This window comes from Leopardus geoffroyi, chromosome C1 (assembly GCF_018350155.1).
Source record: "Leopardus geoffroyi isolate Oge1 chromosome C1, O.geoffroyi_Oge1_pat1.0, whole genome shotgun sequence".
Classification (NCBI taxonomy): Eukaryota; Metazoa; Chordata; class Mammalia; order Carnivora; family Felidae; genus Leopardus; species Leopardus geoffroyi.
Window position 1 is genome coordinate 14438889 of NC_059328.1, and position 19247 is coordinate 14458135.

At 50.0% G+C, this 19247-nt stretch overlaps 1 protein-coding gene across 7 annotated transcripts in view; it reads right to left on the minus strand.

Moving 5' to 3' along the window:
* TMCO4 (transmembrane and coiled-coil domains 4) overlaps positions 1 to 18326 on the minus strand; it is a 96211-nt gene extending 77885 nt beyond the window's left edge. For 4 of the 7 annotated variants that reach the window (XM_045475891.1, XM_045475892.1, XM_045475893.1 and 1 more), the window contains exons 1-4: positions 18194 to 18326; positions 13425 to 13504; positions 9006 to 9165; positions 3753 to 3930 (exon numbers count right to left, since the gene is read on the minus strand). In XM_045475891.1, the coding sequence (XP_045331847.1) occupies positions 3753 to 3922 (170 nt within the window). In that variant the 5' untranslated portion in view covers positions 3923 to 3930; positions 9006 to 9165; positions 13425 to 13504; positions 18194 to 18326. The remainder of the gene's footprint in view (positions 1 to 3752; positions 3931 to 9005; positions 9166 to 13424; positions 13505 to 18193) is intronic. The other 3 variants (XM_045475888.1, XM_045475887.1, XM_045475889.1) reach the window with 3 other exon arrangements.
* Between the last annotated feature and the right edge of the window lie 921 nt (positions 18327 to 19247).

Consider the following 19247-nt stretch of genomic DNA (forward strand, 5'->3'; position numbering starts at 1 on the left):
TCTCAGCTCTGTCACTGGCTGTGTCATCTTGGACCAGTTACTCAACCTCCGTGTGCCTCGGTTTCTTGGTCTATAGAATGGTGGCGATAATGACGAAACCCATTTCACAGGGTGGCCGACAGGATTAAGTAAGTTAACATGTGGCCTTGTGCTCAGAACGATAGCTGGCCCGTATAAAGCGCTATGCGTGTGTTTCTTTAAAGGAACAAATGAATAAATATGGTCGTAAAGCGGCAGCACAGCCATTGATTAAACAACAGCGTTTAGATCAGCGGGGTTTTGGTAATCGCTTCTAATGTGGTTGTTGGTTTATCGAAATGTGTGATATCAGCAGCAACCGTGATCACAAAAGACAATCACAGAGCAACCATCGGTCAGTCCCTGCGCTAGGTAAGCGCCTTCTACACACCGACTCATTTACTTCTCGCCATACCCCTACCAGGGACGGACGTGTTATTTTTACTCCAGTCCAGAGATCAGGAAACCTAGACCCAGAGAGGTGACATGACAGCTCTAGGGTTCAAAGCCCCATCTCCATGACACCAGGGGCCGTGTTTAACCACCGCAGAGACTGCCCCTCTCCAGGGATTATATTCCCGGGCACTCACCAAGCTCTGGGCCCTGGCTGGGCAGGTGCATCAAACGTCCCCTTGCATCCTGTGCCACCCCCTCCCCCCCTTCCCCACGGATGGAGCACGTGGGCTGCAGAGGTTCAATGCCATATCGAGACTTTCAAAGCCTCAACAGGAATCCAGCGTTTCTCACGATGAGTCCAAAGCTCCAGCCCAGGGCCGGCAAACTACCCACGTGGGCCAAAGCTGGCCCTGCTCTTGTAAATGAAGTTTTATTGGAACACAGCCACACTTATCCTTTACATGTTGTTCCTGGCTCCTACCAGGCTATGGCAGCAAAATTGAGTGACGGCCACAGCAGCTACGTGGCTCGCAAGCCTAAAATACCTGGCCCTTTACAGAAAACGTTTGTGGTCCCCTACTATACCCCATTAATTTCTCCACGCTTAATAAACAGAGTTAATTTTAGGGAATATTATCTGTGATGTTTATGGCTCAGATAATAAATACATTAAAAAGGCTGGCTTTTATGTCCCACGTGACAAAAAAATCCAGAGTGTTTTTCCAAAGACTACTGAAACTGGGGCACCTCGGGTGGCTCACTTGGTTGGGCACCTGACTTTTGATCTCGGCTCAAGTCATGATCTCATGATTCCTGAGCTCAAGCCCCGAGTGGGGCTCTGTGCTGATGGCTCAGAGCCTGCCTGAGATTCTGTCTCTCCTTCTGTCTGCCCCTCACCTGCTTGGGTGCTCTCTCTCTCTCTCACTCAAAATAAATAAATAGGGGCGCCTGGGTGGCGCAGTCGGTTAAGCGTCCGACTTCAGCCAGGTCACGATCTCGCGGTCCGGGAGTTCGAGCCCCGCGTCGGGCTCTGGGCTGATGGCTCGGAGTCTGGAGCCTGTTTCCGATTCTGTGTCTCCCTCTCTCTCTGCCCCTCCCCCGTTCATGCTCTGTCTCTCTCTGTCCCAAAAAATAAATAAACGTTGAAAAAAAAAAAATAAATAAATAAATAAACTTAAAAGGAAAAAGATTACTGAAATCAACAAGTACATCTGGGTTGTAAAATGACTGAGGTCATTTTTAAAATGTGTTTTAGGCCTAAGAAAACAGAGATCTCGTGGAATGAACTGACAACTGGATCGTAAACTTTCAGAAAGGAAATACCCCAGGGCAAGTGCTTCTGGCCAGGCAAAAGCATGTGTGCTTAAAGTGGTACCTGGATGTGTGTGTGTTTGGGGGGCTGGGGGCACACAGGATGATAACTCACTTCTCCATGTGCCATCCTAGGTGGTGCCCAGCACAGGCCTGGCACACAGTGCAGGCTCATGAACATGTGTGGGGTTTGTAAACATTTTAAAACAAATGTCTTTTTAATTAAAAATTTTTTTAATTTTTAAAAATTTTTAAACATTATTTTATTTTTTTATTAAAATTTTTTTTTAATGTTTATTCGGAATCGGAAGCAGGCTCCAGGCTCTGGGCTGTCAGCACAGAGCCTGATGTGGGGCTTGAGCCCATGAACCATGAGATCATGACCTGAGCCAGAGTCGGACGCTCAGTCGACTGAACCACCTACGCGCCCCTAACTTTTTTTTTTAAGTGTTTATTTATTTTTGAGAGAGAAAGAGACAGAGCACGAGCAGGAGAGGGGCAGAGAGAGGAGACACAGAATCCGAAGCAGGCTCCAGGCCCTGAGCTGTCAGCACAGAGCCCGATACAGGGCTCGAACTCACGAACTGAGAGATCACGATCTAAGCCAAAGCTGGATGCTTAACTGACTGAGCCACCCGGGCGCCCCATGAACATCTGCTGATGTGAACAAAGTACACAAAGTTCTCCCCACTGTGTACTGGCTTGTCGGCTACACCAACCTGTACGGGAGGCTCTGGGGACTTACAGGTGAGCCAGGCAGCCCCTGCCCTCCAAGAGCCCAAACTGGAGGGGCGGTGGGTATGGGAAGAGCGTGGTGGTCGCAGGGCTGGGTCGCTGAACATGTGGCTGGAGAAACACCCTGGTCTAGGGTGTGGGGAGGGTCCCAGAAGGCTTCCTGGAGGTGCCCCCCAAGTAGAGGGCTGTGCTCAAGTATTCAGCGGGACGGATGAAGATAAAAAACAAACAAAACAAATAAAAACCCAGCTAAGACCTAAAGCATGGGGAAGTTTACTCACGGGGGACCTTTGGGGAGGAAGTCCTGAAAATACTGCACATGCAAAAAATCTCCTGTCATTTCCTGCCCTCATCTGTTGCTTCCCCTCTCGGTGATGGTATTTCTGTCCGTCTAGCCCCACCCTCCACCTCGAACTTTGGGGCCATAGACAGCTCCTCCCCCTGCCCCATTCACAGCATCCAACCTGTCCCTGAGTCAACTCCATTCTCCCCAAGGAAAGTCTTACCTGTGCGCCCCCCCACCCCCACCCCCTGGTCACAGCCCTGGGGAGACACAGAATCCAAAGCAGGCTCCAGGCCCTGGACCACTCCGTCTGCCTCCCTACGCCCCCTCGTCTTGCCTCTAAACTCTCTTCCCCAAGAGCCCTCAAAGGCTTGGAGGCTTTTCACAGCTCTGCTATTCTGACTCCAAATGTGTGATTGAAACACATCTGTCCTAGATACCAGCAACAACAGATACTAATGTTGTCATTAAACCCATCAATCTTTTGTTCCTAGGACACCTGGTTTGAACTCATCCGGGCACTTACCCCATCTGTCTAGTATAATGGTAGTCAGTTATTGGGTGCCTTCCCCCATCCCAGACCATAAGCCCCTAGAGGATAGGAGCCAGGCCTTGCTTGTTTTCTCCACAGGGCCTAGCACGACACCCAGCACAGAGTAGGTGCTCAACAAAGGCATGCTGCATGCATGAATAAGCATCTTTTCTCCATTAGGCTGTGTCCCGTTTATGGGCAGGGACAGCATCGGCCTTGTCCATCTTATTTGCGTATTCCTTCCATGTACTCCAAATCATGCCCGGCACAAAGTAGGTGCCCAGAAAATGCCTGGTGAAGGTATGAATGAGTGAGTACTGAAGGAAGGCTATCTAATCCTCTAGACTGTGAGCTCCTTCAAGGCAAGGCCAATGACTTTCTCCTCTTTGCCAGTAATACCTGGCAGGTGGCTTGGCTGTCAGTAACTGCCTCCCCAAGGAAGCATGACATTTCCTCTGTAAGGACAAAGGCACTCACCTTTGCTCAGGTTCTGGAAATAGCTGGGACAGGGAGATGCCACAGAGGGCGGCATAGGCAAAGCGGTTGGCCTCAGCCAGCTCCCGGCCCACGGGCAGATGAGGCTCCCCCTCCACGGCTGGCTCGGCCACCGGAGGCAGCCCCTCACTTGAACTGTTGCACGTGGCCATTTCCAGCCCTGCAGGAAAAAAAAAAAAAAATCTCAGTGAAAAACGCAAACGGGGGTGAGGGGTTAGGCCAAAGTTACTTAAATGGACACAATAACTACCAATCATGAAAGAAAAGACTGATAAATAGGCCTTCATCATCTTCGAGAGAGTGAAAACACACACCATGGGCTGGGGGGAAGATATTTTCAGTATGTGTATCAACAAAGGATTTGTATCCATAGTATATAAACAATTCTTATAAATCATGGTGAAATAGAAATGAGGCAAATTTAAAAACTGGCAAAAGACGTGAACAGGCACTTCATAAAAAGATATCCAATGGCCCAATAAGCACACGAAGAGGTTTTCAACACCATTAGTCGTCAGAGAAATAAAATTAAAACTCCAAGATACTGCTACTTACTCATCAGAATGGCCAAAATTAAAAGCCTGACAATCCTAAGTGTTGGTGAGGATAAGGGACACACAGAACTTGGACACATGGCTGATGAGAGTATTCATGGTACAACCTTTTGGAAACTGGTTTGACTTTATCATTAAAGCTAAACGTGTTTTATACGCAATTCTATACCCCAGCGATTCTACTCCTGAGAAATGAGGGCTTTTGTCCACCACGGGGCGTGTACATGAATGCTCATAGAAGCTTCATTCATAATAGTTGCAAGCTGGAAGCAAGCCACATGTTTGTCCACAGCGGAATGGGTAACTTTGCCATATTTGTAGCACGGAATATTACAAAACAATGAAAAAGAATAAAGCCTGGCTAGCCACAACAATAGGAGTGAGCCTCACAGACACAACGATAAACAGATACACTTATCTGCGGAACTGAGTTCATTCCATACCTTCCCAGTCTAAGGTAAAAGAAGACAGAAGAGAGGTTGCCCATGGCAAGCCATAAGTATTGGCTCAGAAGGGGCACAGTGAGGCTTCTGGGTGATGGAAATCTTCTCTATCACCCAGTGCTGATTACATGTGTATAAATACGTTTAAAAACTTATCAAGCTGTATGCTTAAGATTTGTGCACTCTGTGTATGTTATGCTTTAATGAAAGGAAGGAAAGAAGGGAGGGGAGGAGGTCTCCTTTCTCCCCTCCTTTTATTCTTTCCTTCCTTCCCAGGGGCAGAAGGGGAAGCGGAGAAGGCAGGGGAGGGAACAAACCAAGCCAAGCCAGGCATTCAAGGGGCAGGAGGGGTCCTGGGAGTGGATACCAGGAAGGGAACCCGCCTCGACCACAGGGCACTGTGGATATGAATGCAGGCTCAGAACCAGACAAACCTGGGCACGAATCCAAGCACCTCCATCTGATAGATACAGAGCCCTGGGCAGCTCAACCTCTCTGCACTCACATTTCTTCACCTGCCAATGGGACTATAACATTATCTGCCTGGAGGAACTGGGTTAGCAGTAAATGACATAGCCATGTAGGTTAGTATTTGTAAAGCACTTAGCACAAAGCCTGCCAAAGGGCCCATGCCACATAAATGTCTGTTAAGAAAATAAATGCATTAAAAAAGTCAACAAACAAATCACCGAAATGCTCAGCACGGTGCCTGGCACACAGCAAGGTGTGTAGATAACGGCAAGAGCTAACATTATGTGCCTGCTGCTGGGGGCCAGGCCCTGGGGCTGCAACGTTAACATGTTCAGTCTTGGCTAACTCTATGAGCCCAGGCATCACCATAATGTCCAGGCTCAGAGGAGAAGTAAATGAGTCCGGGTCACCCAGCCAGTAAATTGCAGACTGGAGCCCAAAGCCAGAGCTCTTGGCCACTACCTCTGTTTAAATACTCACCACAACTGCCAGGAGATATCAAGTCTAATACCCACACTCAGCACTGCCTTTGGCCCATAGATGCATTCTTCTCCAGCTGAGCAATAAAAATGTTTATTCTCAGGGGTGCCTGAGTGGCTTAGTCGGTTAAGTGTCCGACTTCGGCTCAGGTCATGATCTTGCGGTTCGTAAGTTCAAGACCCACCTCGGGCTCTGCTCTCTCTCTCCCTCTTTCTCTGCCCCTTCCCCATTTGTGTGTGCGCGCGCTCTCTCTCAAAATAAATAAATAAACTTAAAAAACAATTTTATCCTCAAAATATTACTTCTACAGAGGAGTTATTAAAAGTCTGTGCAATATTAAATATTAAAGTCTGTGAAACTAAATATTTCGTTAGTTTTTCAAAGTAACCCTGAAGCAACAAGTCAACTTGTGTAGAAACATAACAGTTTGCAAAGCACTTTACAATGCACTTAAATCTCACAACTACTACGTACGGTTAAGGACATGAGCTATTAGGATTCCCTCCTGTAGCTGAGAAACAGGCTCAGAGAGGCCAAGGGCTTTTCCCAAAATTACACAGTAACTAAGTAATGAAAGTCACACCAGACTTCCGGCTCCAGACCCTGGGTTCTTTCCTCTATGTATGCACAGGGATCCTTCTTCCCTTGTTTCTGATGAAGGAACCGAGGCCCAGAGAGGTTAAGACCGTGGCCAGTGTCACCCAGCAAGACTGGCCTCCAATGGTTGCTCCAGAAACCCAAGTTTGAGGTTCGCAGCAGATCTCCCTGGCTCACAGGATCAGCCCAGATCGTGGTGGTGGACAAAGGGGACAAGTCACAAACGAAGGGGTAGGGGCAGCACCCAGCCATGATGTGGCAGGCTTAGTGATTTAATCCACTCCATTCAGAGGCCGTGGTAATTGTGCCTCTCACCCAGAAGAGCCCAAGATGGTATTTTATCGGGCTGGTACTTGGAGGGCCCCATGTTAGTTCTCAGTTCAAGAATAAATAGCCTTCCAGTCAGAGAAGCACGAGCTGGCCTGTCTCTATCCACAGGGGAGAGGGGATGAGCTTGGGGCACAAAAAAAGCTCAGATCAGGTCAAACTGCCTCATTCATTCAACAAGATACACTCTTGATGTCCTATAATCCCTTCTCTACACAGCAGCTGGAGTGGCCCTTTTGTCATATATACCAATCATGTCACTCACCCGCTTAAAAGTCTCCAAAGGCGTCCCCTCACACCAGGACGCACACTCATCCCCTTAGGATGGCCCTTGCCTGGCCCTGGACTCATCTCACGCCCCCCAACCCGGCCTGCTCACTACCCTACGGCCACACTGGCTGGCCATCGATGTGCTTGCAAATATGCAAGCTGGTCCCCCCTCCAGGCCTTTACACCTGCCGTTCCCCTGCCTGGGACACTCTTCCTCTGACCTTCACATCATTCTGCCTCAGCCTGAATATCACCTCCTCTGAGAGGCCCTCCCTGACCTCTCAGGCTCAAGTACTCCTGCCCTTCTACCCTAGCACCCTGTTCTAGTTTTATACTTACTCCCGTCTTCAATAATATACATGCAAATTATTTATTTACCCATGTATACCAACAGAACATAAGCTTGAGGGAGGCCCCTGGTTGTTTTGTTTTTTGTTTTTTGTTTCTTTTTTACTGCCAGGCTTCTAGCTCTCTGAACAGGCTGTGGAATATTGCAGGCATTCGATAAATATGTGCTGGGTGAATGAAGAAGGGAACGTGATGTGTGACACCCTGGTCTGGGCCTTGGGACAGATCAGGTGACAAACTGACAAATTCCCTGCTTGTGTTCTGGTGGGACGCAGGCAGCAATCCAGCAATATATAATAATAATCTAAGTAACTTGCCCAAGATCATGTGCCTGGTAAGTGGCAGAACGAGAGTTACAGTCAGGTCTGACGGTCGGATCCATGAAGGGATCATCAGGGAAGAAGCATCCGGATGAGGGGGATGTGAAGTGATGTGGCAGGAGGGGGTGATGACGGTGTGCAGTTGAAGGGGACCGCTCTAGCGGAGGCCTGTAGGAAGCAAGGGCGACAGCCGGGCGGGTGGATAGGAGAGGGTATTCCGTAGAGGAAGCCGTGCGGTGGTAGAGACAGACAAGGAAACAGATGATGACAAACCAGCAGGATAAACGTAAGGGCAACACGGGTGGAGGGATACAAACAGGGGCCTGCCACCCAGAACCGGCTTCCGAGAGAAGGTAGCGGTCAGACAGGGGTGAGGTCGACAGCAAGAGCATGTTCTGGGCACAGGGGACAGCACGTGTCAAGGTCCAGAGGTACAAAGAGAAGATGCTTTAAAATTTTTTTTTCTTTTAATGTTTATTTATTTTTTGAGAGAGAGAGAGAGAGACAGAGTGTGAGTGGAGGAGCAGCAGAGAGAGAGGGAGACACAGAGACAGAAGCAGGCTCCAGGCTCTGAGCTGTCTGCACAGAGCCCGATGAGGGGCTCGAACTCATGAACCGCGAGATCATGACCTGAGCTGAAGTCGGATGCTTACCGACTGAGCCACCCAGGCGCCCCCAGGGGAAGATGCTTTTGAAGAACCAAAAAGATGCTCGGTCAGACTTCATTGTGAAGGCAGTGGTCGTGGGGGCGGGGAGCTGAGTTAGGGTATGGGTGGATGTCTTGGTACTAATATTTTGCCTGTGAGATTATAATTATTTTAAGATAAAGAACTTTTTAAAAAGCAGCAGGATGTCTCTATAGCATGGCAAAAACCTTAAGTTCCAAGTAAATTAAAAGCAAATGTTCACCTTACCCCAAATTAACCAGTTCATTCTTTTATTTATTTATTTTTGAGAGAGAGAGAGAGAGAGAGAGAGAGAGAGAGAGAGAGAGAGAATGGCAGAGACAGAGGGAGAGAGAGAGAATCCCAAGCAGACTCCGCAATGTCAGTGCAGAGCCTGATACAGGGCTCGAACCCATGAACCGTGAGATCATGACCTGAGCTGAAATCGAGAGTCAGATGCTTAACCAAATGAGCCACCCAGGCACCCAAAACTAGTTCATTTAATAAATATACGTTTGATCTTGGCCAAAAGGTCAAGAAGCAACTAATTTAATAAATACATATCGGCACCTATTACGTGGAAGGCATCATCCTACACGCTACGGGAACAGTGGAGACTAAGACAGACAGACAACAGCCCTCCATCATGGAGGCATATTCCAGGGAAGGAAACAGACAGTAAGTAAATTCATATTTACAATAAGACAATTTTAAATAATGGTGAGGGTTTGAGGAAAAAGAAACCTTAAATAACACGTACCCAGATTTCAGAAAACAGTTGCTGGCTTCCCCTGGCCTCTCCTCTCTCCAAGTCTGGAAACAGGCTGCTCAGCTTCCTGAAGGTTCTTGGAGAAATATGCAAATTGCCCTGGGGGGAGCAAACCAGAAAAACCAGCCTGTAGGTCCATAGGGTGTGGGATCTGGAGGAGGAGGAGAGAGAAAGAGGCATCTGTTAGCTAATGCTTTGTCCTCTGGGTCTTCGCCCCCCGTGGGTTCCCCTACCTGGGATACTTTTCTCTGCTGGACGGCAGGCAGCGGCCATCACTGAGCACAGCCCTGGCATTTCCCCTGGGCTCGTGCATTTGTTGTCTCATTTAATATCCCTGTTCTGACTTCTCCTAACTTGAGATGTGGTCGCAGCGCCCAGCTCCACGATTAGCCTGGCAGTAGCTGGCAGGCACCGGATCTCCTTCGTAGCTGTACCTTGTGCCCTGAGCGCTCAGAAAATGTCTGTTGCAGGAATGAATGAATGAATGAATGAATGAACTAGCTTTTAGGCTTAAGCAAGAGCCGCATTTTCCTGCTAATTCTCTCCCCAAAGGTGCTCCTGTTCTTATACTTTGCTGGAGCATCAGATGAGCAGGGGGAGATGGGACAGGGGGCCAAGCAAGCATCTGGAATGACCCAGGGTTCCCCACAACCTCAGATAATCCGCGCTTCCTCCTACTGGCCATTTTCCATGCCAAAGAACCAGAGTATGATTTTCTGCCTCTTTAATCCTTAAAAAAATTTTAAGTTTATTTATTTATTTATTTTGGGGGAGAGAGATCGAGAGAGTGAGCGGGGCAGAGGCAGAGAGAGAGGGGAGAGAGAATCTCAAGCAGGCTCTGCCCTGTCAGCACAGAGCCCGAGGTGGGGCTCGAACTCACAAACCATGAGATCATGCCCTGAGCTGAAATCAAGAGTTGGACGCTTAACCAATTGAGCCACTCAGGCGCCCCACTTCTTTAATCCTTTTTAAGGAATTATCAGGGATAACGTCCTTCTCCTGGAGATGCCCTTCCTATGGGGCATGGCAAAGTGCCTTCACCATGCCTACAAACTACGAGACTCAAGCTGTGAGTCCAACCATGTTAAAAAATGCAGAGGAGACAAAATGGCTAGAGAAATAGTCTCTCAAATTCTCCATGAAAGGTGAGATAGCGGAGTCTTTTCCGCCATACATACGTGTTGCTTTTGCATTCTGAAGAAATGCATATCTAGTACATGTATCTGCCCAGAGAGTGGAGACTGTTAGGACTCCTATCAGGATGGCAACGGTGGCTGTCTCTAATCGAAGCAGGGGGCTCTTGGATTCTGGATCATCTTAATTGTTTTTCTTTATTAATTATGTTTTGTGAATTTTCAGTAATGTGTTGATTTTATGATCCAAAAAAAAGGACATGATTTTATTTATTTTTATTTTCTATTTTTTTAATGTTTATTTATTTCTGAGAGAGACAGAGACACAATGCGAGCGGGTTAGGGGCAGAGAGAGAGGGAGACCCAGAATCCGAAGCAGGCTCCAGGCTCCGTGCTGTCAGCACAGAGCCCGACGCGGGGCTCGAGCTCACAAACCACGAGATCATGACCCGAGCCAAAGTCGGACGCTCAACCGACTGAGCCACCCAGGCACCCCAGGACGTGATTTTAACTTATAACATGGGTTGCTGACACAGGCTCATTCATACTGGCTGGGGAGAGCTGATTCAACAGGACACTGGCAGCCTGAGATGGGCCACAGTGGGAGTATTTCTACTACAGAAATTGGCCGATGCTACAAATGATGGATTTTATTTTCCAAAGAGATGGTTAACAGTATATCACTGGATATACAAAATGATTCCAGGTGTGTTTTTTGTTTTTTAAAAATTTTTGAAGAGACAGAGAGAGAGAGAGAGCGAGCATGAGCAGGGGAAGGGGCAGAGAGACAGGAAGACCCAGAATCCGAAGCAGGCTCCAGGCTCCGCGCTGTCAGCACAGAGCCTGCCTGATGCAGGGCTTGAACCCATGAATCACGAGATCACGACTTGAGCCAAAGTTGGCTGCTTAACCAACTGAGCCACCCCCCACGACCTTCCAGGTATGTTTTTTAAAACAGTTTCACAGAACAAAAAGATCACTAGGAGGGGCACCTGGGTGGCTCAGTCAGTTAAGCGTCCAGCTCTTGTTTTCTGCTCTTGCCTTTCATGAGATCGAGCCCCACGTCAGGCTCCTTGCTGTCAGGTCACTATCTCTTGGTGGCAGGGTTGTGGGACTAGAACTTATTGGGTTTTGTTCTATTTTTCCGTATTTTTGACATTTTCTGTCCTGAGCATATTGATGCTTTCATAAAGAAAACAATTTTTGTATTTTTAAGTTTGTTTATTTATTCTGAGAGAGAGCGAGAGAGTGTGTACACAAGTTGGGGAGGGGCAGAGAGAGAGGGAGAGAGAAAATTCCAAGCAGATTTCGCACTGAGCCCGACGTGGGGCTCGATCTCACGACCGTGAAATCTTAACCTGAGCTGAAATCAAGAGTTAGATGCTTAACCAACAGAGCCACTCAGGAGCCCTGAAAAGAAAAGCAAATTTTTTTTTTAACATTTATTACATTTATTCATTTTTTTGAGAGCCAGAGAGAGAGTGTGAGCGGAGGAGAGGCAGCTCTGAGCTGTCAAGACAGAGCCCGATGCAGGGCTCGAACTCACACGCGGTGAGATCATGACCTGAGCCAAGGTCAGAGGCTTCACCAACTGAGCCACCCAGGCGTCCCCCGAAAAATTTTTTAATTAAAAACAACATTGCTCTTGCCCCAGAAAAGGAGTGCTTTATCTCAGAAAGCCCTGGTCTCATGTGGCCCACCAAGCCCACGGGGCTGAGGTCCCAGTTAAGTCCCATTCCGTTGACCAATAAACAGGTCTTGTAATCAACAAGATGGACAGGGGGTAGTGTGACCCATCTACCCAGTTTGTTGTGATGGAGGAGCCCCTGGTCCCAACCCTACGGACTGTCCACTTGCATGGGTTGGGCCCCCCAACTATGCCAGCTGAGGGAGTGTGGTGGCAGCTCCCCAGCTCACTGAGGGAGTGTGGTGGGGCTGGGAGATGTACCCTTGAACTGTGTATACTGGTCCTCACAGGGGACTCTCCCCCTTGGTCTGATTTAGCATCAGGCTCCGGTCCAAGTTGAGCTGAGATGCCCAAGTATGTCTGAGAAGCTAAACCGATTTCGAGAGGGAGAGCTGGATTCCTGCAGTGAGAAAAAGACCTTGCTGGTCGGGGCCAGTGGTGACTCCATGCCCTGGGGCCACCTAGTGTGCACACAGCTGGTCCAGCAGCACCCACGGCCTTGGAGGTCACCGATGGACAGAGTAGCTTCTAGTCCAGGTACTGTGGAGATACCAAGAACTCCGAGAAAGGCCTGCACTTGACCTGCACTTGACCAACTGGCAGGGAAAGAACATATACATAGTGAGAATGAACGGGGTGAACACTCAGTCATGGCTAGCCTGCACAGCCCAGGCCCAGGACGGACAGGCATGCCAGAGCGGGCCTTGTCATGATGGTCTGTGATTATGAGTTTTATGTAGCCAGCTACATTACCTACCACCGAAAAAAAACAAAACCAAAACCAAAACCAAAACCAAAACCAAAACCAAAAACTGGTTGAGCCATTTTTGTCAGTAGTGAGGGCAGAGAGCCACTCCACATCTGCCCTCGGCTCTGCATGCACCCACAGTAGGCACTCAACCGATAATCGTTAACTAACGCCATAAACAACACAGCGGGATTTCTCCTTGGGGGGGATGAAAACTTCCAAAGTCAGCACCGAGGAGAAAACCAGTATGATCAATATTATCCTTGGACGTCCTTTAAATCACCCTTAAAACTCCATGACCTGAGCCTTTCTTTAGAAGATCACATGCAAGGATGGATTTCTTGTGTTTTTCTTACACGCCAGCCCATTATGGACTTTTCCCCCCACTTGGAGCAGCCAGTGAACGCCAAGGTCAAATTTGATGTGAATGTATGTGTATGGAGAGGGCGGGGAAAGTGTTCTCTTTCTCGTTTTCCTTCTTTTTCTGGTTAACTGGTTACAGTTGAGTTTTTATGACAATAAAATAAGCATCGCTAGTGGGATAACTACAATATCACGGGAGGGCTGGGGAATGAACTGTGTTGAAGCCAAGGGGGAAGAAAAGCATGTGACCGAAGAAATTCTTCACAACAAACAGAGTCACAGCACCGTTCTTAGGCCAGAAACTCTCAAGATGGTAGTTCTGAGCTCATGCCCACACACACCCATACCCCCCCACCCACTCCTGGGATCGTCCTAGAAGGGAGGATTCTAGACAGTGCCAGCTCATTCCCCACCTCCCAATCCCCTCCGGCATTTTAGGAGAGAAACCCATTCATTCTATACCTCTATCTGGAACTTACATGGGAAGCCAGTGGCAAATGTAGCGTCTCAGGAGGTCTCCATGGCAACAGAAGAACCCAGAGGGTTTCAGGCAATTCCACTACAGACCAGAAGAAAAAAGAGATGTTGGCCCAGAGGGAAAGTTCCTATCCCATCTCACCTCAGCAGCCTGGAGGATAGTAGGTGGTGGAGTAGGGTGACAGCGTGCCCCTGGGGTAGATACTCAGGTTGTATGACATCTCGACCACGTTGTGGTCGCCCCATTCCTCCCCGACGAGCACCCTGGTACAAGCCGAGATCATCTCAGGTGGATCCCAGCGGGAGTCTCCCCACCGGTTTCCTGCTCCGTCTGCCCTCCCCCCTGGCTGGCTGTCCACCACGCAGTGGCCAGTTGAGCTCCGTCTCCCCCCGAAGTCAGCTCATGTCCCTTCTCTGCTCCAAACCTCTACTAATCCCCTTTCCATGCTCGACAGTTCTTCCAGTGGTGCCTGGTCCATATGCAACCTGGCCCCTGGCCTCTCTGCCCTCCGCCCCCTCTCCCGTCACTAGCTCTGCTCCGGCCACACCATCCTCCTTGCCGCTCCTGGAGCCCACCAGGCACGCTCTCATCTCAAGGCCTTTGCACTTGCCTGTTCCCTCTGCCCGGAATGCTGTTCCTGCAGACAAACGCATGGCCAGCTCTCTCGCCTCCCTCCTGTCTCTGTTCAAATCTCACGGTTCGGTGAGACCACCCTGTCCCTGCCTTCCATCCCAATCCTCTTTACCTGGCGCCTGCACTTGGTCCACAGCACGAATCGCCGTCTGACCTACTAGATCATTTTCTGGTTTACACTTACGGCTCAGTGTCTAGCTCTTCCTGCCCTTACGTAAGCACGGTAGGCACTTACGAACATTTGTTGAATGAATGGTGGTCTCTGCTTGGGAGTAACTAGAATATAACGTGAGGCACATTTGCCGAGGAAGGAGGTGGGGGTGGGGAGGCAAAGCTTGTAATGATCCACACGATCCACTGGTTCTCACACGGCCCCAAAGGGCCCCAGGGACTTCTCCTGGTCCGGTGGGCGAGGGGAGATACGGTGGGGACCTTCAATGCCCCACCTTCAAATTATAACAGTAAAATAATCCACAATACCACCTTTGGGTATTTTCCACTCAAAAGAAATGAAAGCAAGGTGTCAGAGACATCTGCACACCCATGTTCATAGCAGCTAAATAAAAGGTGCATGTAACCCAAGAGTCCGTCAATGGATGAATGGACGAACAACAGTAAGGAAGGAATCGATCCCATGGAATATTACTCAGCCTTCAAAAAGGAAGGAAATCCTGACATATTACAACATGGATGAACCTTGAGTCACAGAAAGACAAATAGTCCAAATCATAGAGACAGAAAGCAGAATGGTGGCCAGGGACTGGGGGAAGGGGAACTAGACAGCTGTTTAATGGATCCGGAGTTTCAGATTTGCAAGTGGAAAAGTTCTGGAGATAGGCTGCATGACTATGTGCATATACTTAACACTATTGACCTGCACGCTTAAAAATGGTTAAGATGGTAAGTTTTATGTTATTTTATCACAATTAAATTTTATTTTCTTTTATTTTTTATTTTAAAAATTTTTTTTTAACGTTTATTTATTTTTGAGACAGAGAGAAACAGAGCATGAACGGGAGAGGGTCAGAGAGAGAGGGAGACACAGAATCCGAAACAGGCTCCAGGCTCTGAGAAGTCAGCACAGAGCCCGACGCGGGGCTCGAACTCACGGACCGCGAGATCATGACCTGAGCCGAAGTCGGCCGCTTAACCGACCGAGCCACCCAGGCGCCCCCACAATTAAATTTTAAAGAATTGTAACAGTAAATTCTCGGTACGGTGCTAGCCGTGTGCCACCCCCTTGCACACATCATTTCATTTCCTCCCAACCAGCCCTACAAGGTAGGTATCTCCAATCTACGAGAGAGACAGACAGGCCGTGAGAAGTGAAGGTTAAGGTCACCGGGCAAGTAATGTGGGATTTAAATGCACCTGGGCCTTAGCCCAGAGGTAGCCGTCTCAGCTATGATGCTGCACCACTCTCTTTAGTCTAGCTGATGTCCTGAGGTGGCCCAAAAGATTCCAAACACAAATTGAAAGCCACCAAATTAGATGACTCTCACTAGTTCCCATCTGACCACAGGCTAGCACCCCGCTTTGCAGCCAGCCCAAGCACTTCTGGGACAGACCTAACCTGTCTTTCCATCTTCATTTTCCTCCAGTCCCTTTCTTCCAGCCAGGCCTTAGCCAAACTGCATTATCTGCGGCTTCTAGCCCACACTGGGATGTCCACCTCGGGCCTCAACTCATGCCGATCTCTCGGTGTCCAAACGATGTCCTTTTTCAAAAGTACAGTTTAATACTAAAATCAGTGAAGATCTCCTGCCAGCTTATTCTCATGAGCCCAGTTCAGCCTCACAACTGCTTTATGAGGAAGAAACTATCATTGTCCCCATTTTACATATGAGAAAACTGAGGCCAATAGAGGTGAAGGCCACACATCTGGCAAATAGCGATGCCTGGATGCACCCCCACAGGCCTGTGTGACTTCAAACTCCAAATTCTTCTCTACTTTATCAAAGGGGCTCAGGGATTGCCATGAGCCTCCCTGGATTTGTGCAGCTGAACTGGGGCCTGCTGCCTCTGGACACCCCCCCCCCCCCCCCGAGGCTTTCTCTGGCCAGCCCCTCACCTGCTTTGGGGTCTAACAGCTGCTTGCTTAAGTGCCAGTCTCCTCCCTTAGGAGGGTCAGGGTCAGAGTGGACAATGCTCAGGACATCAGTGCTTCTCCCCCCAGGCTCCTCAGCAAAAGAGCGGGCCCCACCCCTCCTCCCTCCCAGCAGACCCTGCATAACTTCCTTATCAAATTTGTCACCAATGCACAATGGATCGATTACAGGTTTACTTGTTTGTGGTCTGTCTCTCCAGAAAAAGCTCCACCGGGCAGTGGCTTTTGTGTCGTTTCCCTGATGCTCCCTACAACAGTGCCTGGCAGAGAAGGCGCTCAATCCCTGTGTGTGGAATGTGACAGCAAGGGTTGTAAAGGCTGAAATGCTGACCGTTGCCAACATTCCGTTTCTCGAGCCAGGCAGGGAGCCTCCTCGCCTGGAAGTCAGCCACCCCCACCTCTGCCTCTTTCTTACATTTCTCTACTGAGGGCAGTAACAGGTTACCAACAGGGACACCGGAGCCTCTGAATAAATACACCTTTGCTTACACCTGACTTGGCAAGGCCTCTGATACAGGCCACACTTTGGACCATGCTTTACCATTTGAGAAGCATTCGGACGTGGTATCATCAACGCTATGCACTTTTATGACCCCTGCTGAATAACAATGACAGGCTCACAGAGGTGGGGGGTCACATCACAGCTATAGAGTGGCAATGCCAGGTTTATGGACTCTGAGGTTGGCTGGACCACTCTCTATCCACTGACCTTCCCACCCCCTACCAAATTCCTGGGGAGTTGGGGAGAACGCTCAGGCTGGCTGAGCATCTAGATAGAGGCCCACGAGGGTTTGAGGCTCTGACGTTCAGTCTCTCTCTGCCCTCTTCACATGCTTCACAGTTGGTAAGAGTCCCATGGTCTCTCCTCTCTGCTCAGCCCTCCCCAACCCTCCCCCCACTCCCCAAGAGCAGGATTTTATTCCATTCTTTGTAGCATACTCCCCAAGGGCAGCACTTGCCTTGTTCGCTGCTGTATTTTCAGTGCCTAAACATTACACACTGGCACACAGTCGGTGCTCAATTAATATCTGTCCAATGAATGAATGGATAGCCCTAAAGCTTAACGGGGTTTCATATTTTCTGCAGTGAAATAAACCCTGAGTCAGGGAAAAGAGAACTAACACGTTCACTCCTACTTCGTGTTAGGCACTAGTCTTAGGTCAAGGCCCAGAGTCCAACCCCGCTGTACTCCCAGCTGTGGTTCCAGAGAAAGGACATGGTGAACGCCTACTCTGTCTCTGTGCCCGGCACAGGTAACCCAGGTTTTAAAATGTTCTCCTCCCTAGGGGTACTGTCTTGGGGAAGTCATCTCTCGCAGCCTGTTTACCTAGCTGTCAAATCCCCTCAAAAGTTAGTAGGGCTAGTCCTTCTTTCCTACTCTGTCAACAGGTGGCAGGGTGAGAAACATGGCCCATCTGTAACTGGGGGCTTTTTTCCAGAAGGAATTCCCAGCCCCACCTTGGAATTCTCAGTTTGAAGGTGTGCTGTGAGCTCAGAAAGCCGCAGGGGCAAGGAGAGAGGACATCAGGGGTGCCCGGAGGCCTTCTTCACCGGTTCGTGGAGGGGCCACTTGCGACAAGGGAAAGCCCGCGACCCTGTGTGACCTTGGGCAAGTTCCTTCCTCTCCCAGGACCAGAGCAGCGTCCTCACTTGCCAAGGGAGGCGCTGGGCGACCTTTAAGGGCTCACAGCCCTGAGCCGGGAGGCAGGGAATGGCCTGAGTGCTCTGCCCGGCCTCAGTTTCCCCATCTGTCGCCCTATGTAATTTCTAGAGGCACTTTCCCTTCTGAAAGAAACCAAGCAACAACTAGGCAGCCTGGACACCTGCAGTCAACGCTGGGAGCAGTGTGAGGCCACTCCTCGGGAGGCCTGGCGCCCACGAGGGCGGAGAGTGGGGGGGCGGGGGGGCAAAGGCCCGCGGGGCCGGGTCGGCCGGGCCACGCAGAGGCAACCCTCGTGCGGGCAGCCGCGGGGAGTGGCCCTGGGGTGGGGGAGCTCCACCCGCGGCCCACTTGACCCCGTACGTCTTACCTGGCGGCGGCGGCAGCGGCGGCAAAGGCAAGGACTCCTCCGGTTCCCCCCGCCCGCTCGGCCCCGCCCCGCCCGCTCGGGCGATTCCGCGGCCGGCGCAGCAATGGGCTCCCGGCAGCCCCGCCCCTTCACGCTCGGCCCCGCCCCACCCCTCCCGCTCGGCCCCGCCTTTCCTGCCCGGGTGGTGCCGCCGCCTGCGCAGACCTTCCCGAGCTTGTGGGTGGGTCGGCGTTCCGGGACCCAGGCTCCTAAGTGTCCCAGCCCTTTTCTCTTGGTCGCCACTCCACCACAGGGGTGCCGGCATCAGGAGGTGACGGGCCAACCCGAGTGCGAAACGCGGTGTGTGGGTCTGTTGGCCTTCCAGAAACAGCAGGACCTCAGGGCCAGAGAGAAGGCCCTTCGAGGTTCCACCTTGTGGACACTGCTAGCCTGGGGCTTGGTCCCAGAGTGGAGGGCCAGAAAGCATTTGGATGGACATCTTCAAAAGTAAAACGTGTGACATCAAGGAGCCAGCCACAGAAACAACCTTGCTGCATGTGTACACAGCACTTTGAAATTTAGAGTATTGACATAGCGATGGCCTGTGTGATTCTTCTTTCGGTTTGTCCTGGCGCTCTGCCCGGAGACCTGCCTTTTCCTGCGTCTGTTTCTAGCTTTCCACTCAGGGAAGTTCTGTGAGTCTTCCCTGACCACCAGCCACATTCAGTCATTGAACAAATATTTACTGAGCACCTACTGTGTACCACGTACTGTTCTGAGCACAGAGAATCACACACCAGGTGCCGCTTCTGTTCTCTTTTCATGGTAGTACTTACCACTGTATGGGATTATTTTCTTGTTTGTTTATTTGACAATCTGTCTGTCATCATCCCCACTAGAACTTAAGAACTCTGAGTGTAGGGGGTCTCGGCTACCTTGTCCTCTGCCGTGTGCCCAGCCTCGGGGACTGTGCTGGGCACTTGGTAGGTGTCCAGAATTTAATGAATGCAAGAATGGCTCTTTATTCCTCTGGCAACCTTGTGAATTCTCATCATACCCGTTCTACAGGACAGGA